The sequence below is a fragment of the Pimephales promelas genome, chromosome 15, assembly GCF_988280905.1.
Source record: "Pimephales promelas chromosome 15, fPimPro1.hap1.1, whole genome shotgun sequence".
NCBI lineage: Eukaryota > Metazoa > Chordata > Actinopteri > Cypriniformes > Leuciscidae > Pimephales > Pimephales promelas.
Window position 1 is genome coordinate 35,320,896 of NC_142783.1, and position 23,132 is coordinate 35,344,027.

Consider the following 23,132-nt stretch of genomic DNA (forward strand, 5'->3'; position numbering starts at 1 on the left):
AGATAGATAGATAGATAGATAGATAGATAGATTGATAGATAGATAGATAGATAGATAGATAGATAGATAGATAGATAGATAGATAGATAGATAGATAGATAGATAGATAGAGATAGATAGATAGATAGATTGATAGATAGATAGATAGATAGATAGATAGATAGATAGATAGATAGATAGATAGATAGATAGATAGATAGATAGATAGATAGATAGATAGATAGATAGATAGATACTTAGATAGATAGATAGATAGGTAGATAGATAGATAGATAGATAGATAGATAGATAGATAGATAGATAGATAGATAGATAGATAGATAGATAGATAGATAGATAGATAGATAGATAGATAGATAGTTAGATAGATAGATAGATAGATAGATAGATTGATAGATAGATAGTTAGATAGATAGTTAGATAGATAGATAGATTGATAGATAGATAGATAGATAGATAGATAGATAGATAGATAGATAGATAGATAGATAGAGATAGATAGATTGATAGATAGATTGATAGATAGATACTGTAGATAGATAGAGATAGATAGATAGAGAGAGAGAGAGACAGTTTGTGAATGTGTGAGTTGTGATATTGTAATTGTGTGGTTGTGTGTGTGTGGATGTGTGTGTGTGTGTGTGTGTGTGTGTGGATGTGTGTGTGATTGTGTGTGTGTGGATGTGTGTGTGGATGTGTGTGTGTGTGTGTGTGTGTGTGTGGATGTGTGTGTGATTATGTGTGTGTGGATGTGTGTGTGTGTGTGTGTGTGGATGTGTGTGTGCTGCCGTCCTGACCAGGACTCTCTGGAAGAAGAGATCGCAACATCTCCTGGTTAAAGACAGGATAATGAACTCAAATTCCCTCCTGAACGCTTGAGTCTGACTCTCGTCTATTTCAGTTCTAGTTCTGAGTAAACGACAGGGACGAGTTTGGAGAAGCGTCTCAGGATCAGGAAGAGGATTTGACGACTCCACATGTTGCCATAGTAAGGGAGAATCTCCTAATGAGGACCGGGATCTCTGAAACACACCAATGGGACGTCCCGTCACACACACTCACAACACCTGATGAGAACTGTGACCCTAAAAGGAGAGAGCTGAGCCAATCAGAGCACAGCTACAACCCTAGCTCGGCCAGTCAGAGCGCAGGAGAGGGCCAAGGGCCAGGCGCGCGTTACTCTCAGCTGTTAACCACATTTAGGGTTCGAGCCCGCATGCCTGAAGCCATTGACATATACAGTATTCATCCTGGAGAGAGCGAGGAGCCTCAAGATGTTGCTAAAACGAGAGCCGGCAAACCCTACTTGACATCTTTAGGCAGCCTGTGTCCGTAAAACGCTGAATAATCACGATTATATCCAGAGACTGCTGACTGTCGGCTGGTTCCACACACACACACACCAGAAACACACAAATCACACACATCATGCTTTAGTTAATGCAGGAATTATTCAAACATGACCCTTCACGAATGGATGAAGAACAGTGTAAATGCTGCAATGTTTCAAAAAGAGACAATGATTTAAATATGATCCCTGTTTCAAACATTTCCGCATCTCATCCAATGAAAAGCACTTAAAAAGGGACGATATTATAAATGCACAAAACATGCACATTACAGTTGTTTATGTATTTTTTAAAAAAATTAAATAATATTTGCCTGAGATATGCAAGAAAACAAAGTTGGCTATTGTGTGATGAAAACATGTCAAATAATAACTATTATTAAAAATATAATATATAAGTAATATATAAATATAAATAAATAAATAAATATATATGTGCAGTAGTCAACATTTAAGGTGGATTAAAAAAGTTTATATATATATATATACATACATGCAGTAGTCAACATTTGAAGTGGATCAAAAAAGTGAATCAAAGTTGTAATGTGTAATGTTCAAAATTCATATACAACTTTGGTGAAAGATTTTGATCCACTTTAAATGTGGTTTAAACTATATATATATAATTACTATTGTGTCGAATATCTGTTATTATATTATATAATCTTAATTTTACCCAGAAATCTGGCGAGTGGATGACTGGTGCTCTTAAGGGTTTCTTAATTTTAGGGCCCGTGGAGATCAGATTCAGATTCAGGGGTGGAGGGGGTTATTTTCTGGTTTTTATTTTTTCTTGCTGCTCTTATTTGGGCTTGTGTGAACCCCAGGCCCCGCCCCGGCCCCCAGGAGCCGCTCGTATTTAAAGGCCCTGCTCACCTTCTCTCTCTGTCCCAGTGGAAGCATCAGTCTTGTGATAACAACTTGGTGAGTCCAGCGAACGTCGACTTCTGCATCCGATATTTCCTCAGATCTTCCAGAGCTAGTTAGAGTGCGAGAGCGGATAACAGCGACTTTACCATTTGTGTTGGAGCGGATAATCTTAGGTTTTGATTTGATAATTGTCACGGTTCTGCCACTCCAGTTCTGGTTATTCTTGGTTTTGTGACAGAGCTGTGACAATAATGCACTTCAGTGTTTTCCAGGCAACACGTAGTGCATGAATGAAACTAGAGAGTGCACTGACAGCTGCGACTGGAGAAAGTGAGAAGACTTGGAGCCCTAAATAGAGCGCCTGTTAAACTCCTGCCTTTCTTTGGCATTAGTCTTGAGCTGCAGGGTTTGGTTTCAGTGACCCTCCATGGGTTCACACGTGTTTCTGGCAGCGTTAGGTCATGGTTTAACTGTAGAACAGCGTGTGTGTGTGTGTGTGTGTGTCTGACTGTGTGATGCTTCTTTCTCAGACCATCCAGAAAACCAACCATGTGCGACGACGAGGAAACTACCGCCCTTGTGTGTGACAACGGCTCTGGCTTGGTCAAGGCTGGGTTTGCCGGAGATGACGCTCCCCGTGCTGTGTTCCCCTCCATCGTTGGAAGACCCCGTCACCAGGTGCAACACTTCTGCAGACAACGATAACACAGGGGATACACTCAAACACACCACTGATATCATTAGATTTCACTATAATGATTACTGTAAGAATTGCAATACGTTTTTTGATATTAAATATGCAAATTAATGCATTATATAATCAAATATGCACTTTTATCTATAATGCATTATAAAGGTAGTCATAATGTGCATCATAATGCATTACATATTTTCACAAATAAAGTTAAAATTCATTGTAATATTCAATTCAGATTTAATGCACTACTGTTACAATTTTTCATGAGACCAAACAATAAGTTATAAGATGCATAACAAGGCATAATTAATGCATTAAAACACTTTCATAATGCATTATACATTAAATGTTTTTGAAAGCATAGTCTAATTAAATATAATTAGATAACAGGTAACACGTAAAGCCTTTATCTATAATACAATATCAAGGGAGTCATAATGCATTACATATTTTCACAAATAAAGCTAAAAATTCATTATAATATTCAGATTCTTTGTTATATCGCATTTTTTAACGCACTATACTGTTACAATTTTTCATGAGACCAAACAATGCGTTATAAGATGCATAACAAGGCATAATTAATGCATTAAAACACTTTCATAATGCATTATACATTAAATGTTTTCGAAAGCATAGTCTAATTAAATATAATTAGATAACAGGTAACACGTAAAGCCTTTATCTATAATACAATATCAAGGGAGTCATAATGCATTACATATTTTCACAAATAAAGTTAAAAATTCATTATAATATTCCGATTCTTTGTTATATCGCATTTTTTTAACGCACTATACTGTTACAATTTTTCATGAGACCAAACAATGATTACACATTAAAGTGTTAATATGCATTTTCGAAATTAAATATGCGGATAACAAGCCTTTATCTATAATACAGTATAAAAGTAGTCATAATGCATTAAACAGTTTCATAAATAAAGTTAAAAAGCATAATACGTTAATATTCACAGACTCATTACATCTGAAATTGGTTGTTTGACGCGTTTTATACTTTCTGCTATGATGTATTATAACTGCGGTTGCACTGTAGATGCATTACGGGGCATAATTAATGCATTAAAATACTTTTATGATGCATTATACATTATGCATTTTCAAATGCATTGCCTCATTAAATACACGTTGTCAAACACATTCTCTTACATACACAAATTTGGATAAATTCCCAATTTCTTGTTTAATTTCGTTTGACTCGTTAGAGTATTTGAATGCATCTTATTACTGCAGTTATGAAAAGCCAAATGGCCCTAAGAAGTGAGCAGTGCATGAAAGTTTGTGTGTGGTGTGTGTTGATCAGACTCACTAAACCTCTACGCTCTCTCGCTCAGGGTGTGATGGTCGGCATGGGTCAGAAGGACAGCTACGTCGGTGATGAGGCTCAGAGCAAGAGAGGTATCTTGACCCTGAAGTATCCCATTGAGCACGGCATCATCACTAACTGGGACGACATGGAGAAGATCTGGCATCACACCTTCTACAATGAGCTGCGTGTGGCCCCTGAGGAGCACCCCACCCTGCTCACCGAGGCCCCACTCAACCCCAAGGCCAACAGGGAGAAGATGACTCAGGTACGGATGAGACCTACACACACACACGAGCCTCACACACCCTCACAGGCTTCATCACACCGAGTCTTTCCTCTTGCAGATCATGTTTGAGACCTTCAACGTTCCCGCCATGTATGTGGCCATCCAGGCTGTGCTGTCCCTGTACGCCTCTGGCCGTACCACTGGTCAGTCACCAACACTCTTCACACACTCCTAGACAACACAGAATGAGACAAATCAGTTTTAAAAAAAGTATTGGGATGGGAACCTTTCAAAAGCATATTTACCCATAAAAGGTGCATATATCTTAGAGATGCAAAAGGGCAGAGTGCATATTATACAACGTTTTGAAAATATGTCGCCCTGTGAAAGCTTTTGAGACCTTTTTTCATCAAAATCCTGTAGAATCTTATTTTTTGAATCCAGTAGGATCTAATATGATAGTTAGTTAGCACTTATAATACTTTTTGTATATATTTCCAGTATCAACATCACGTTTTTTAAAATGGTTTAAGTTAACAGTAATAACCCTGATTTCAATTAGGATCGTTTCCAAATTATCATTAAAAAAAATCAAATTGGAATCCTGTACACATTTCTTAGCATTAATGTTTGACTAAGCCCGTGTTATTCATTAAACAATTATATTCTAAGAACGTGTCACGTGAAAACATCCTTTTTTTCCTTCTACTTTAAATGAACATTCCATTGCGTCATTCTTCAAATTCGAATGTTCTCTGGACTGGAAATGTATCATTTCAAAACGTTAGAACGTCCAACTGAAACATTTCAGAATCCATGAACGACACTGCTGTGTGTGTGCGTGACCGATGCACCGCTGACGTCACCTGACCTGTCTGATCGCGTGTCCTCAGGTATCGTGCTGGACGCTGGTGACGGTGTGACCCACAACGTGCCCGTATATGAGGGTTACGCTCTTCCCCACGCCATCATGCGTCTGGATCTGGCCGGTCGCGATCTGACTGACTATCTCATGAAGATCCTGACTGAGAGAGGCTACTCTTTCGTTACAACCGGTGAGTAGCGACACTTACAGCACAGCCACAGGTGTGTATCAGCTGCGAGAGCCGCGAAGTAACACACACACACACCTTGTTGCGTCTCCACAGCTGAGCGTGAGATCGTGCGCGACATCAAGGAGAAGCTCTGCTATGTGGCTCTGGACTTCGAGAACGAGATGGCGACCGCAGCCTCCTCCTCCTCCCTGGAGAAGAGCTACGAGTTGCCCGACGGCCAGGTGATCACCATCGGCAACGAGCGTTTCAGGTGCCCCGAGACCCTCTTCCAGCCCTCCTTCATCGGTGCGTGTCCTCCCGCTGCTCCTCAGGTGTGTGCTCACCTGTGATGGGCTGAAACTCACCTTCTCTCTCTCTCACCTCAGGTATGGAGTCCGCTGGCATCCATGAGACCGCTTACAACAGCATCATGAAGTGCGACATTGACATCCGTAAGGATCTGTACGCCAACAACGTGCTGTCCGGTGGAACCACCATGTACCCCGGTATCGCTGACCGCATGCAGAAGGAGATCACTGCTCTGGCTCCCAGCACCATGAAGATCAAGGTGAGACACACACACACATTTACAGGCGATTAATGCATTAGCTAAAGTTTAACTTTCCCCCACTTTGTTAACTTGCACGTCTTTCCCGCGCGGGTGACAATTAGCCGAAGCCCTAATAATTATTTATTTTTAGTTATATTATATATATATATATATATATATATATATATATATATATGAAGAGTTCAGATGCAAAAGCCTCTAAATGCCATTTAAAAATTTTCTTTTTTAATGATGATTTTTATCAAACTTGTATATTTAAGTTCAGTAATTTCACTTAAATAACAATAATAGGTAATTGTCATTGCCATTTAAGTGAAGTCACTGAACTTAAATATACAAGCTTGATAAAAATTATCATTCTAGAGGCTTTTGCATCTGAACTCTTCATATATATAAATGAATAACTAGTAATGTAAGCACTTCACCTCACATTCTTTCCACTTAAATTCAAAATAACTCTCAGTTTCATGCACAACTTTTAATTCAGCTCTAAATATCTTACATTTTGTAGTCTTTGTCGACCTCTTGTGGACAAATAATAATATAACATGGTATTTCATGACTCTAGATGGGCTGGCAGATATTATAAATCATTTATTGGTAAAGTTTTAGCATTTCTAGTCTGAATTTTGAGCATTTTTATGTTCGGTGTGTACTGAAGCATTTCTAAGGGGGTCAAATTGAGGGAAGGATTTGTTACTTTTTTTAATTTCAAATACAAAACTCCTCCAATCCATTCTTTTTTTTGTGTGTGTGTACTCGTGGTTCAAGTGCAACAAAAGTCTGATGTCTTGGCCCCTTTTGATGACAATTCTGATCAAAATGTCCCGAGGGAAATGCTTTTGAAGTATATATTGTGTATATGCAGTGGTTGCTCAGAGTTTAACCCCATCTCTCTCTCTCTCTCTCCAGATCATTGCTCCTCCTGAGCGTAAGTACTCCGTCTGGATCGGCGGCTCCATCCTGGCTTCCCTGTCCACCTTCCAGCAGATGTGGATCACCAAGCAGGAGTACGACGAGGCCGGTCCTTCCATCGTCCACAGGAAGTGCTTCTAAACAAACAACAATCTCTCAGTCTCAGCCGTACATTTGTACTGTCTCTTTTACTGTATATACATGTAATGTTGTAATAAAAACAGATAACTGATTATAGACTACCGTGTCTTGAGTGATCACTGGCCTGTGCAATGCATTTGAGAAATGATGCAAAGGGGTAAAAGCAAGTTACTATACATGATATGGTACTGGATAATAATTATATGCACCACCATGTTAACATAAGTTCTTAAAAGAATATCACAGTGTGTTTCCTAAACTAAAAATATAATGCACTCATAATGCAAAATATCAAAACATGTTTCCTAAACTAAGATTATATATATATATATATATATAGTGCACTGTATGGCATCAGTAATGCAAAACTAACTAACTAACTAGCATTATGGTAAAATAGTAGTGCTGGGCAAAGTATAATTGTATAGTACATATAAGTACACACACATGCACACAATATTTAAGAAAAATGTGTTATTTATATATAATATAAATAATGTATAAATATAAATAGAGTATATAAATGCAAATATTTCTTAAATAAATACATGCATTTGTGTTTATTTATTTATACACACAATAATTATACACAGATTAATCGTTGCCTAGCACTATAAAATAGATTTGCAAAGTTTGTCAAATTAACCTTTATTTTTAATCTCCAGTTTTCAGCACTGGCGCTGCAGTTGTTCAGGAAAGGAGTGTGATATTATGTTGCACTGTCGCTTTAACATCTGCTGGGCATTAATCACGCGTGTCACGCTGCAAGGGGGCGGGGTCATCTCAGACTGAACCAACACGTGACTACTCGCAACCCAATCAGAGTGCTGGAAACGCCTGAGTGACGTAGCCAGGGCGAAATTTGAACGTCTTTTTCCGAGCTAGCTGCCGTTGTGAAGACGGGAAATAAAGCAAGCGGACACACAGAAACAAACACTAGATTTAAATGGCGAAATTATGTTATTATTTTATTTTATAAAATTATGTTTACGCGCAGCACATCCTGGAAACCTAATATGAGATGCGTTTGGTGACTTTGATCGGTTGTTTTTATTGAAATGTGTCGAGGAAAAGTAAACTAACCATCAGTTTGTTTATTCATCACATCCACAACATTTATTGTGCTTGTTTTTAAACTGAAAGCACGCTTTAATCTATATTCCTCATATTTCGAGTCGTTTTAACGATTTTTAGACGTCATTATGAAGGTTTTGGAGAGAAATGTGCTTCGTCTGGCAGTAGTTCAGCATCTTCGGTCCGTTTATGGGATTAAAATTAAAAACTGGAATAAAAACAGAAACAAACAGACATCGGCGAACACGGTGAGTTTATTAAACCTCTAATTCATTATATTAACGCTGGACAGAAACAATTTTCGTGCAGGATTGTGATTCCATAAATTTATTAACAATAACCAGGAATGAAAACTATTTGATTCGACAATTATTGAAATGCTCCGCAACCAGACTTTTGTGTATTTAGTATTATTATTAATGGTCAATATTCAGTAGTTGAAGTTGGTTTGTGTAATGTTTTTCTCATCTGTTAAGGTTGATCAACTTCCTGTTCACGTGGTTCACTGTAATAAAGAGATGAATCAACACATCTTAAAGGGACAGTTCATCCTAAAAAAATACAATTCTGTCATAATTTACTCGCACTAAAGTTGTTCGAAACCTGTATGCGTTTCTTTCTTCTGTTGAACACACAAGAATGTATTTTAATTAGCTAATGTTTTTAAGCATACTGTTGACGGCACCCATTGACTTCCATGGTATTTTTCTTCCTATAATGGAAGTCAATGGGTGCCATCAACCATATGGTAATGTAAAGTACAGACACAATTGTAATTTCTTGGGTGAACTATCCCTTTAAAAACAAAAATATGTTTAAAAATAAAAAAAATCAATACTTTATTAATGTATTGTTCCAGTAACGCATTTACAGTGCAAAACACCTATTCTATGCTGATGTGTGTGTATGGCTTGTGTGTGACTTTGCATTTATGAAAAAAATAATAATAATTGGCTTTCTCAAATGCACCATATGACCTTTGACCTCAGCATCTTCAGTCTGCATTACTCTGTAAAGTTACATTTAATGTTGAAAATACACACATTTAATATATATATCACATTTATGGTTGCAAAATCATAGAAAGATTAATTGCGTAACAGTCACAACAAGACTCTTATCCGTTTGATTCTGGTCTCATGATGAGAGTAATTTGTGGGCATTTCTTGATGCCAGTGTAAGTGAAGGGGAAGTGCTGTTGATTTTCAAACACACAGAGCTTCTCTTGTTCAGTTCTCTATCCTCACCTGAACAGATCCTCCTTGTGCTTCTAGGCGAGGGTGTTTGGCGTCGCGCTCGAAGGTTTGCCACACTGTCACGTGTTGGACTACGGAGACGTACCCTGGTAAGACTGAGGGAGACCAACATTTACTGGCTTGCACACAGATGCTTATTAATGTTTGTTTGTAAGAGCTTAAAGATTATGAAATTAGGGGTTTCTGTCACCCTTTACCTTTTCATGTTGGGGTGAACGATGCCTGTAAGTGCATGTCTCAACTCTCACGGCACCATTTTTCACATACTTGCAATATCTTTTGAGGCATAACGATGTCCACACCACACCCACAGCAATCTCTAGGTGCGAATGGCTGTAAACTGAGGCATGCATGATTGATCTTGAGTTGTTTTCAGTTCAGCCGTGGAATGTAGTTGGCCAGTTAACTATGCAGTAAAAGCATAAACAAAATATGCCTACTAAAATAATAATAAAAAAAAAATCCAAATGTTGCCTGATTCTTTGGACATTTACTTTAATTATATAATTTTCTTTTAATTAAATTTTATGACTTTTTTTTATTTATGCCCTTTTTATTTTATATATTTGCCCTATAAATATATTTGTTACATTTGTACATCTATTTTATATACTTCCCTATAAAATGGTAGTCAAATCTATGTGTATAAATTATTTAATAAAAATACTTAATCTTTTCACATATATTTAATTATTATTTTATTTGCCCTATAAGTTATTATAATCATCATTTTATTTAATTTAGTTTTTCCCTATATTGTTGTTTGATTTTATTGTAATTTATTTGCCAAATATTTCCTTTTTACTATAATTTATATGGTAATTATTTCCCCTATTTTACCATTTTTTTATTTACATTTTTGCCCTGTTTCTCTATAGTTTAGTATTATTTGATCACTTGTTTATTTTTATTAGTTTTATATTTTATTTATTTGCCCTATATTTCCCCATAAAATGATAGTAATATATGTTAATTATTTAACATTTTCCCATATTTTAGTGTTATTTTATTATTTATATTTATGGTTTAAATTTTAATTATTTGCCCTATATTCCATAATTTAATTATTATTTACGTTTTTTTTTTTGTTGCCCTAGTATTTTCCCTATATTGTAGTATTATTTTTTACTTAAAACCTAAAAAAAATAATAAAAATAAATATATTTATGTGCCATATATTTCATTACTATTATTATTGTATATTTATTTAAATGTGTTTGTTTTTTATTTATATGGTTCTTGTGTCTTGTTGTCTTCCAGCTTTATAGTCGATGCTTGTACGTGTCTCATGGATCATTTGGACACGGAGGGCCTGTTCAGGAAGTCCGGTTCTGTGGTGCGGGTCAAGAGCCTCCGGGTGAGTGATGGCCTTTCTTGCACTTCCTCTTGCAGACTCTGATGATGGTGTTCTCACACAGCGGGTGTGTGTCTCTGTGACCCGCAGGCCAAACTGGACCAGGGAGAGGACGGCCTCCCCACGGCGCTCCCGCTGGACATCGCTGGCCTCCTCAAGCAGTTCTTCCGGGAGCTTCCCGAGCCGGTCCTGACCACAGACCTGCACGCCGGCTTCCTGAAGGCCCAGGAGCTGCCCTCGGAGGACGAGCGCACCTCGGCCACGGTCCTGCTGTCCTGTGTGCTGCCCGACAGGAATCTCAACACGCTGCGCTACTTCTTCAGCTTCCTGAAGACCGTCTCTCAGCGGTACGCCGTTCTGCTCAAATCTCTCGTTATGCTAATTAACAGGGTCGCGGTTGATCATGTTTCAGCACGCTTTTGATTCGTGGATTAACTTCTAAATTAACCATCATAGAGTGAAAGTTTATAATTTGCATGTGTTTTGTCTTGACAATTTCTAAACATTAAAACAATTTTAAATGCAGAAGAGGTGGTGAAAGAGTTAATATGGGTTGAACCTTAGTAAAAACAAAAAGTCAGATCCATGGCTCAAAAACAGTAAATGATCTGAACCGTAAGTGTTGTGATCCGTTCCACCACTACTAGATAATGACTTCCTTTGTGTTCACATGCGTGTGTGTGTTGCTCCTTCGTTTCAGATGTGCTGAGAATAAGATGGACAGCAGTAATCTCTCGGTCATCTTTGCGCCGAATCTCTTCCACTGTGGCGACGGGGGAGAAAAGATGAGCAGCAACACGGAGAAGAGACTGAAGCATCAGGCGGCGGCTCTGCAGTGCCTCATAGAGAACGCTCAACACCTGGGTGTGTGTAAGCCCTAACACACACACTTCATCACTATTAATCCGTACGGGGTTCTTAAACCTTTTTTAGTCAGCTGGACACATATATAAAATATAGACTTGATATTTACTTGAAGTCCCTCTGAGATTTAAACTTTTTTTTTACATCTTCATCTGTGTTTAGTGTGTGATGTTGCTGTGTGATCATGAGAAAGTGATCGTGATCATGAGTTCTCCTCTATATCAGTGTCAGTGTTTTGAACACGTCACAATTTTCCTCATTATAATAATTTATACGCAGAATAAAGGGGCGAGTTAGTTAGTAGTGTGTTAAACTGGCGGTTATGGAAAGGGGCGGGGCATTTCCAAACACACTCGAAGTGCTCGACCAATCAGAGCACAGTGTGCTTTTCAGGAGGAGGGGCTTCATAGAGACAGGAAGTAAACGGAGTGTTACTGACACCAATTCCAGTTTGAGAAACCCTGATGTAAATATAACATGATACATTTAATATGTACTCGGTTAATCCAGAGAAAAGCAATAAGAACAGTGAAGCGAACCCTGTTGTTGTCATCCACAGGTGCGGTTCCTCAGTTCCTGATGGAGAAGGTTCCAGCCATGTTGGGTTGTGATGCTGCTGTGTTTTCTCCAGCGTCGGTGTCTCTAGAGGAGAGTAACGCTCACTCAGACCTGAAGAAAAGCAACAGACGCAGTTTAGGAGGTAAGAAACGTGTCTAAAGGGTCATTCGATCAGTTTCATCACATGACTGCTTTGAAGGGAAGTGGTTACGGTTAATAACAGGGTTCGTAATAAGTAGTTTTCGTGCTTGAATTTGACTTTTTGACATTTAAGTTTGGGAAAACAGCCATATTTCTGAAAAGTGCTTGGAGTATTGGAAGAAAATACGCTATATTAGAAAATAGTGTTTTATGTTATTGATAAAACAATCTTTTCACACCCATCTGATATTGATATAGAGCCACTAGCTATGAGCGTGATATTGCTCATATAATAAAGTATACGATACAGCTTTAATTATTCAGGTTTATTATACATTTAAAGGGATACTCCACTTTTTTTGGAAATAGGCTCATTTTACCACTCCCCCAGAGTTAAACAGTCGTGTTTTAGCGTTTTCAAATCCATTCAGCCGATTCTTTGATATTTAGAAGAATACCAGTAACCAGAGAGTTTCTGGTCTCATTGACTTCCATTGTAGGAAAAAAAATATACTATGGAAGTCAATGAGACCAGAAACTCTGTGGTTACTGATATTCTTCTAAATATCAAAAAATCGGCTGAAAACATTCAAAACCGTCAAACCCAGCTGTTTAACTCTGGGGGAGTGGTAAAATGAGCCTATTTACAAAAAAAGTGGAGTATCCCTTTAAGGGAGAAAAAAAACAGTTTTAATGTTTCAGCTATTGCATGTGCTGTACTTTATTTGTACCATTTTGTTGTATTTATTTCTATATTTACCTTTTTATAATTTGAAACATAATAAACATTGTTTAATAAGTGAGATCTCCGATTGTTGTCCTTGAAAACTAAAAAAGTAGTGCTTAAAGTCCTTGAATTTTATTTAGCAGTTTCTGTACGAAGCATGTAATAAGGATTTGAAGGCATTTAGTTGAGTGGGTTTGTTTTGTATTCCAGATGTGGTAAATGGAGCTCTGAATAGGTTTAAAAGTAGTAGAACCCCAACAAATACCCCTCAGTCTGATGGAGCAGGTGGGTAACGTCCTCATCAGATCCGCTCCAGGGTTTCTCGTCTTCACTTCGTTAATGTAATGAGCACGTGTTTCTTAATTGAGTTTGAGATGGCTTTGTGTCTGCACACTCTGTTCACATATTGGCACGGCATAGTGTTTGTCTTTTGGCACTTGTGAGAATATTTTCCCTCTACTTTTGGTTAACCCTTGTGCTTTAATTAAAAAAAAAAGTTACACATATGTCCACAATGGACAAAAATGCCATAAAAACTGAAGTTTGGGAGCACAGACTTAAAGGGTTAGTTCACCCAAAAATGAAAATTCTGTCAGTATTTACTCACCCTCATGTTGTTCCAACCCCGTAAGACCTTCGTTCATCTTCGCAACACAAATTAAGATATTTAAGATATTAAGATCGCTCCATAGGCTTCTTGAGGGACTGGCTCTTGCTGTCCCCGAAAAGTCATTAAAGACATCGTTAAAATAGTCCAAGTGACTACAGGGGCTCAATCTTAACTTTATCAAACGACGAGAACACTTTTGTGCGCAAAAAAACAACAAAAATAAGGACTTTATTTCAACTATTGGTTTATTTCTCCCTCTGCGCGAGTCAGGTTACTAGTTTAATAGCGTAAGCTTCTGTTATTGTACGTCACACGCATCACACACACATGACCAGCGTCGGCCAATAGTGAGCCTTCGTGTGACGTAGCTTTACGCAATCACACTACGTTAACTGACTACAGGCTCATGGAGAAGGAAGTGAATAGTTGAAATAAAGTCGTTATTTTTGTTGTTTTTTTGCGCACAAAAGTGTTCTAGTCGTTTGATAAAGTTAAGATTGAGCCCCTGTAGTCACTTGGACTATTTTAACGATGTCTTTAATGACTTTTCGAGGCCAGCAAGAGTCATTCCCTCAAGAAGCCTATGGAGCGATCTTAATATCTTAAATATCTTAATTTGTGTTCCGAAGATGAACGAAGGTCTTACGGGGTTGAAACAACATTTTCACTGTTGTAAAAAAATACATTTTAATAAGTAACATTTGTTAACTATATGTTGAGCTAGAAAAATCAAACCCATGAATCTAAATATGTTCTAAATTTGAGTTTGATATTTCAAAAATTAGCTCTCAGTAAGTTTGTTTGGCCGTTAACCTGGTTGAAATAGTAAAATTCCAATGTAATGCACACCTGTGCCAAAATGTATGTAGTTGGCACGAACACAGGCAGAACGATAAAAGAAAAGTCCATAAGGTCGCACAAGGGTTAAATGATTTCTGCTCTATTCTCAGTCGCGCACGCACATCTTTGCTTGTCAATCTGACGCTTCTGGCTCGAGCTTAATTCCCTTGTATCGACTCTATAGCCTGAGCTCGTATGGAAGAATTACGTGAATCTCCTTCAATAACTCGTTGAGTGAACTCGTGTCTTTTTCCTTCAGTTTTCTCCATGGCCACTCCGGTCATCGTAACGCCGAACTCCAAGCGTAAGCTCCCGCTGGAGTCGGCACACACTCATGGCTTCTCCAACAAGAAGCGCAGGTCCATCAAGAAGAACCTGGGCCTGGAGCTGTTCCCCAACGCTCTGTTTGGAGGAGCGTCTACACCTGGATCAGGTGAGCTCCATGACATATTGGCATAGACTGTAAAAAAATATGGACGTAATGTAACTTTAGAATCCTATCTTATCTGTTTGGTAACCATTAACAAAGACCCCATTTACACCTGGTATTAAAATGCGATCTGTTTCCAGATAAGTTATCCGGATAATAAAAAACGCATGTTAATGCAAGGTGTAAATGCGTTGTGATCGGATCTGCCTGACCACATCTGGAGGTAGTCTGGCTCGCATTGTGTCCGGATCTTTACTAGGTGTGAACGCAATCTGGTTGTTGAAACCACATATGTATATTTTACTCCTCCCAAAAAGGCAAAAAATAAACGAGTGAGCTGCCTTGTTAGGGGCCGTTCACATATCGCGCCTAAAAACGCGTAGAAAACGCTAGGCGCACGCGTTCTCCTTTTTCCAAAGAAGCGCTAGGGCGGTTGCACTCCGGAGGCGTCTGTCGTTGCTAAGCAACCATCAGCTGCGCTCTCCATTATATGAAGGAAATTTCAGCAATGGATTTCCACCACCGAAAAACCCTTGCTGTAACTCTGTTACAAGATTTATTTACTCAGAAAAGTTAAAAAACGCCGCAGTGTTTGGGTGCACCCCATACTAGGCTACAAAAATGCAAGAACCATGGGGAATTTCACCAGCTGATTCAGGAACTCCGCCTGGACAATGGGAGGTTCAAAGCCTATTTCAGAGTGGACAAGGACCAGTTTGGTTATATTTTAAGAAGAGGTAACAAAAATGGCGAGGAAGCTGATTGGTTGGTTCGTGTCACGTGACCTACGGTGCGTTTGCGGCATTCTGAAAAGTTGAGATGTTTTTATCTCGATGCGGCGCGGACGCGCCTGGAAAAAACGAGCGCGTCGCACCGCGACCGCGTCGCTTCCATTATGAGCGCGCATACCGCGCGGCTACATTTGAAATAACGAACTTGAGCGCGCAAAAGACGCGATATGTGAACCGGCCCTTATATAGGCTTTATGTCATGTTATTGTCCGATATGACGGCTCTACTGCGACACGCATCCCTCATCACCGCAAATGAGCAGCTGAGCGTCTATTCATCGAGCCAACAAACATCGCAAATAAAAGTGAAAGTAAGTCACAGACGCTTCATCTTCAAGTAAAGAAACGAAATTATCTTACCAGCGCTGTTGCCAACTCTCTTATTGATGTCTTTGATTTGGAAATTAGCTGATGAACAACGAAATGCAGCTCATATCTGCTCATAACGAAATATAGCTCATAACGCGGGAGTTTAAGATCGGATTTATATCCGTTTTGCAAAAACACATTTATGTGGCCAGGTGTAAATGGAATCAGTACTTATTATCCGGATAACTTATCTGGATACAGATCGCATTTTAATACCAGGTGTAAATGGGGTCAAAATGACTTTTCTTAAGTGCATAATCTTACCTTAACTACAGGAAAAGGGTATTAAAGAAGCTTACTAACTTCAACAAATCCTAAAAAATTCCGTAACTTTAGGACAACCCCACTGGTGTCCTAACTTCAACTAAGGCTGTGGGTTTCCAATAGGAATAATTTTATGATACTTTTAGTGATTTTACTTCATGAAAGTTGCATAGATGCATATTTTTCAGCTTTAATATTTATATTGTGTGGTAAGCGTAGTATAAAAGCAATAAGGTACTCGAGGCTAGTGCTGTATCGTGAGTAAGTCGTGCTAACAAGGCCCTTCAGCCGGGACCCATTCACGATACAGCACAGCGTCTGGTACCTTATTGACCTGTTCCCTGTGGCGTTCTCTCAGCACACAGTGCCGGCGCGGCTCTGGACTCGTCTCGCGGTGGTCTTCTGTCCTCTGTGGGCAGGAACTCTCGTCTGTCCTGCAGTTCTGCCCGGAGGAAGAGCCGGCGACGCAGAGACCGCAGTGTCAACAGGTACAACACACATTCTCATCTTCATTTCTTTTTAAATTGAGATGTATACATCATATAAAGCTGAACCAATAAGCTTTCCATTGATGTATGGTTTGTTAGGATAGGACAATATTTGAAGATGTGGAATCTGAGGAAGCAAAAAAAAATCAAAACATTGAGAAAATCGCCTTTAAAGTTGTGCATTTATGTTTGCGATTTTGCTGCATCCACTTTATTTATATATATTTATGGTAGGAAATGTACAAAATATCTTCATAGAACATGATCTCTACTTAATGTCCTAATGATTTTTGGAATAAAAGAAAAATCAATAATTTTGACCCATATAATGTATTGTTGGCTATCGCCACAGATACACCCGTGCGACTCGAGTGTGGTTCTGTGGTGACGCTCACATTTATGAAAATCTTTTCACGCAAAATGAACACTGCAGCTCATCTCATAAACCCCATCAGACCTTTTCTCAATGCGAAGTACGCCAAAATTGTAAAATACGACTTGATCACCTTAATAATAATCATAAATGTTTCTTGATCCTCATATTAGAGTGATTTCTGAAGGATCATGTGACACTGAAGATTGGAGTAATGATTGATTTGAACGCTGGAATAAATTACACTTCATCACATTAAAGCTGTCAAAATGGCTGAAACTGAATTAGATTTTTTTTTTTTACTTAAATATTAATACGAATATGCAAATTATATTATAAAACAAATGGAAATACCAGTATGTAATAATTTTATTAAGGAGGAAAAAGCTTTTGCTCGTCTCCTGAGGCCACAAAAGGGCGAGATGTGCAAAACGGCAGGCAAAAACGGGTTTTTCTCACTGTCAATTTTGGGATATTTGTCTTCAATAACAAGTCTTCTTTCATACTTGAGGTGAAAAGAAATTACAAAATGCACATTTAGGTCTTTATTTTATGACGCTTTGTCTGTTTGCGTTTGTAATTTCTCATAAATTCATCAAAAGTTGCCGTTAAAAATCATCCCGCTGCTCCGCGATCTGCACGTCCGTGTCATCACACACACCCAAATATGGTCATTTCCTTCTTATCAGCAACCAATCGTGAGCGTAAAACGGGGATTTAATCTCATTGGCTAATGAGACTGTTTTCTCAAAATGATTTTTCTCTCATACTCCGTTATATTCTCAAGACATTTACAGAGGGACTTGTAAATTTAATATTCATAGCCTGATTTATATAATATTTTATTCCGAAAAACATGGTGAAATCTTTTTTTTAAGGCTATTTACTGTATATTCTGATTTACAGGATAACAAAAGTAGATATCCTTAAATCCCTCTGTAGTTTCTGTAATGTGAACTCAATGAAAAAAAAAGAATTTTGAACCTGGCTTTATCCAATACTCAGAATTCTAAAATTGATACAAATTATTTTAAAATATGCAAATTAGCACATTTAATTGGATAATGCATTTTTTAATTAATTTTTTTATTTAATTTGCATATTTAAATATTAAATTACAGAAATGTGTAATTTTTTTTCTCATCTTAATGTTGGTAATCAACTGGTTTCACGGTGATATCTGCTAGTTAAAGTACCCTATTCGCCTGTAGTGTCTCGTATTAAATGGTTTATTCTAAGCAATGTAATGAGATTAGTGAAATAAGTGTAATAACCTTCTCACTGTGATTGGCCTCTTGTTGCCTCCAGAGTCGAGTCGGGGAAGGCCGGCTGTTTCTCTCCCAGAGCCGCCAAGAAAGAGCCAGTGAGGAAATCCCTGCGTCTGCGCTTCAGTCTGGGCAAATCCAGCCGCGAGTCTGTAAGTTCAGAAACATCACCTCTGTCAACATCCACCAGAGACTGAACAATCCACCATCTTTTCTGCGCAACCCTGATTTGCATGCTTATAATGTGCATCTAATTTTTCATGTATTAATACATATTAATGGGTGAGTAATTAGCACTTGGTAAACAGAATTAAGGAGTTTTGTTATGCCACGTTGATGTCTGGCTCCATCTAGTGGCGGTTTAGTGTTGGCACATGCTGCTATTAATGAGGACTGGGAATATAGCAATAATCATCACAATCTTTTCATGTGTTATTTAACTGCCTTGGTTTGAGAGTTTAACTCGTGCATTTTATGGGAAAAAAATAAGAAAGGCTCTGAGCTCGACCGCTGGAGTATGATTGATCTGGTGCTTTAAAGTGTTTAAGCGTTCAAGAAAATGATGGTTTTACCCGTTGCTAAGATTTATGACACTATGATTATGGATGTGATGTGATTGTTTGTTTGTTCTAATATTTGTGTTGTCTGATTTGCTTAATATTGCACATGTTGTAGCATTGTGATTTTAGGAAATTTTATTTAAGAACCTGATATTACTAAAAATACTTGTAGAGTAATAAAATGTTTTAAGAGGAAACAAATATTAATATTTACAATTTTTAACGTTGTCATTTCTCATTAAAATGCATCCTTGTGGTTTTGGGTTATTCCTTGCCATTATTGACATGGTCATTATTTTATGCATGCATATATATATGCTCAAATAAAAAAAGATGATTGACCAAAAATCAGTATTTTTATTTTTTATTTTTCAGTTAAGCATTATCATAATTCAACACTGACATGATGAGTCAAACAATCACAAACCAAAGAGAGTAAAAAGAAGCTGCCTGTATTTCAACAGAACCTCATTACACATTCACAACTGGGGCCAAAGGGGTCAGAGGTCATAGGGTGGCGGCTTGCAACACAAGAGAGCGGTACTGGTTTTCACTTCACCAAGGAGTTGAGTCCGACTGTTTTGAAGAAGAGCCCATCGAAAGGTCAGTATTTTGGGTTTTTATTTAAAAAACTTTTCCTACACGGTTGCAGAAAAATGTAAAAATCAAAATTGACCCCATTTTGATCTCATTATGAAAGATTCATCAAGTCTTCATCTATACAGCGCTTTTAACTATATATAGAGTTCACAGCAGCTTTACAGTGATAACAGGAGATTACAGTAACAGAGAGTGTTTAGGCTTTAAGGCAGATCTAGAATCAAGTTATTGTCCAGATAAAGTTAGTTTTGATTGATTGCTGTGGTGTGATTTGATTGATTGATTGATTCATCAGTGCATGTCATTCCTAAGAAAACTAATCTGAAACTACCTTTTCTGCGGGCGTCAAGTCGAGAAAAACTACACCGTCAGGGTGTCTACAGATATAAACAAGTTACATTTAAGACTAAGACCTTTTTAATTACATTTTGAATGAAATTTAAGACCAAATCTGTGGTGGAAATACACAAACGTATATGTAATATTTAATGTTAAACCTAAGTAATTTAATATTAACTACTTGAACTAAAATCACATTTGCAATCGTGAGAATATGCAGCACAATAGCTCCCGCCATGTTATGTTACTCTACAATATCACGTTGAAAATAAAAAAATCAACGTTGTGAACATTGATTTTTTTTTTTATGTGTGTTATGATCGTTTGTTTTAATTTCTCACTTTAAAGTCTCTCAAAGAGACGGCGAGTCTCACCAGGAACACATTATCATTATCAATCGCTGTTTATGTGATAAAATCTGAATCATTTTCGTGAATCGAAGCTTCACTGGTTATCTGATGGACACTAGGTTCGTCTGACGGGAGACACAGCGGTAACGTGACCAGAAATATTTAAGACCTTTTAATAATTGAAGGCCTCTTATTAATAAAACTTTAAGGACCTGCAGCCACTCTGACCATCTATTGCTCATGGATAAAGTCACATCTCAGTCTTCATTATTATTTTTCTAATTGAATGCTGTGTTTTAATTCAGAAGAAAAATTGGATGCAAAAGCTTTTTCATGTTGATATTTAAAGCTGTGGGCTATTTTATTTCTTCTACTTTACGTCTCTTTGCTTATTAAAAGCTCAGTTTATTATAATATAATATAAATCATCTGTTCTCTATGTGAATATATAGTGAAGTGTAATTTTTTCCTGTGATCAAATCAATCATTACTCCAGTCTTCAGTGTCACATGACCCTTCAGAAATCACTCTAATATGTTGATCAAGATACATTAACAGTTCAGATTATTATGGAAATTAATTCATTTGATTTTCAGGATTCTTTGAACATTCTTTGAAGCTCTAAAGAACAGCATTTAAATAGAATCTTGTGTAACATTATAAATGTCTTTACTGTCACTTTTGATCAATTTAATGCATCCTTGATGAATAAAAATATAACTTTGTTTTTTGTTTGTTTAAATCTTACCTCACTTTTGAATGGTGGTGTATGACTGTTTCCACACAGATCTGAAGCAGGACCACCGTTTAACACTGATAATAATCATAAATGTTTGTTGATCATCAGATCCTCATATTAGAGTGATTTCTGAAGGGTCATGTGACTCTGAAGACTGTAATGATTGATTTGATCACAGGAATAAATTACACTTTACTATAGTCACATTAAGGCTATCAAAATGGCTGAAACTAAATGCTATTTTTTTTACTTAAATATTACAAAAATACATTTTATATTATAAAAGGCATATTTCAGTGAGGACTAAACAGCTCTTGGCCACAAGAGGGCTCAATCAGCAAAATATTAATGCCCTGTTTTAAAATTTTATTCAAAGTGATGAAATAACTTTACTGAAATAAAGTGCTTAACATTTAAACGAACAAATATAATGTCGTAAATTGCATAAATTATTAATAAACTGAATAAAAAAGCATCATGTACATATGCATAGTTTAGCACTAAAATTGTAATTTTGGATGGCACTTTATTTTAGTGTCTTACATGTAGTAAAAACTATAAATGATGCAGAATTACATGCACCTAACCCTATATAGTAAGTACATGTACTTAAATTAAAAGTTACAGTGTATCAAAGACACCTTTAAATAAAGCATCATTTTAACTGAAAGTTATTTTAGTGTATTTATTAACGCACGCTTGTTGAGCAGAAGAGATTCTTTCAGAAGCGGTGTATAATTTCAGTTTTCTATCGTCCACGTTTGTTTGACAGGCTCAACGTTTCTCAGTAAATCGGAGGATGACCTCTTGACCCCTCGGTGTGAATCAATAACCCACCGGAGCTCATGGGGTCGAGACACTCCTGATGTCGGCCCGACGGATTCGTTCTCGAAAACCGAACCTCTGGCGGTCAACGACCTTCCCAAGATCCTCAGCGTCGAGGAGTCGTTCAGCGAAGAGCGGTCCGGATCGACCCTACTGAAAATCAAACGAGCGTTCGGTGAGTCTGGCAGTGACCTTCACAGCATCATCACACAGAACCAGCACAACTCCTCGGAGACCTCACACAAATCAGTGTCTGAGGAGCACAACGTGACATTCGGACACATCGAGATCGCTCCTTTGTCTCCTCTACACATCGACAGCGCTTTGTTTGATAGCGGAACGACCCGGTTTGGGGAAACCAGTCTTAACGAGTCTCTCTGGTTGGAAAACGAAAGCAAGGATTGCTGTCCTGCAGAATGCAGTCAGTTAATCGACGCTTTAGACATGCAAAGTCCCGTTGCTTTCAGACCAGACTCTTCCATACCGATCCAATCAACTCCGTACGGATCGAGAGCGCAAACGAACACCAGCACGTCATCATTGGGAAACGAGACTGATGGCATTCCCAGTGGCGCCGAAGCTCGCTGGATGAAAGTGGCCGAGCAGATTAAACGGTTCAACATGATGACGTTGGATTCGCCCAAAGCTAAAGTGATGCGATCCCCGATGAAGTTCCAGCGCACGCCGGTTCGACAGTCCGTGAGACGGTTAAACTCTTTGGTTGGGAGTCGGAAAGAGGTCCGGATGGGTTGGTGTGCCGCTGCGACTCAGATAAAGGCTGTGAGTTTAGAAAGCGCTCTGCATTCGACGTTTGCTAAACCCAAACCTCCAGTTCCTCCGAAGAAAACGAAGGTTAGACACGCAACGCTGGAAGACGTCACCAATAAGGCAGCAAAGACCAAACGCACAAATGAACATCCCAAGTCTGTTCTGCTGGAAGTGTCTGGAAACGAGACTAATCGCTATCGAGGTTCACCCAGAAACCCTCTCGCTGAGGTCAAACTGCTGTCGGCGCTGAAGCCCATCGATATATAAGATCTAGTGTTAAAGGAGTAGATTAAAATTTCCACATCATCCGAGATGTTCATGTTTTTCGTTCTTTTGTGGAAAAGAAATGAAGGTTTTTTGAGGAATACACTCCAGGATTTCTCCATATAGTGACTTCTATGGGGTCCAACGGGTCCG

The 23,132-nt window shown here is 38.1% G+C and overlaps 2 protein-coding genes across 3 annotated transcripts; both read left to right on the forward strand.

Annotated features, from left to right (window-relative positions):
- The first annotated feature begins 2,200 nt into the window (after nt 1-2,200).
- Nucleotides 2,201-7,227, forward strand: actc1b (actin alpha cardiac muscle 1b). Its single transcript, XM_039669389.2, has 8 exons — nt 2,201-2,272; nt 2,749-2,896; nt 4,270-4,509; nt 4,589-4,673; nt 5,364-5,525; nt 5,619-5,810; nt 5,891-6,072; nt 6,988-7,227. The coding sequence occupies exons 2-8, from the start codon at nt 2,768-2,770 to the stop codon at nt 7,129-7,131; spliced, it is 1,134 nt and encodes a 377-aa protein (XP_039525323.1). The 5' UTR covers nt 2,201-2,272; nt 2,749-2,767; the 3' UTR covers nt 7,132-7,227.
- A 772-nt stretch (nt 7,228-7,999) lies between these two features.
- arhgap11a (Rho GTPase activating protein 11A) lies at nt 8,000-23,111 on the forward strand. 2 transcript variants are annotated; one of them, XM_039669387.2, is made up of 12 exons: nt 8,000-8,453; nt 9,480-9,550; nt 10,722-10,818; nt 10,906-11,162; nt 11,516-11,679; nt 12,239-12,379; nt 13,316-13,390; nt 14,815-14,988; nt 16,767-16,896; nt 18,578-18,686; nt 19,559-19,697; nt 21,895-23,111. In XM_039669387.2, exons 1-12 carry the CDS (start codon nt 8,334-8,336, stop codon nt 22,980-22,982), a joined length of 2,565 nt encoding a protein of 854 aa, XP_039525321.2. In that variant the 5' UTR covers nt 8,000-8,333; the 3' UTR covers nt 22,983-23,111. The 2 variants fall into 2 exon arrangements, with proteins under 2 accessions (XP_039525321.2, XP_039525322.2); XM_039669388.2 differs by lacking the exon at nt 13,316-13,390.
- The last annotated feature ends 21 nt before the right edge of the window (nt 23,112-23,132 follow it).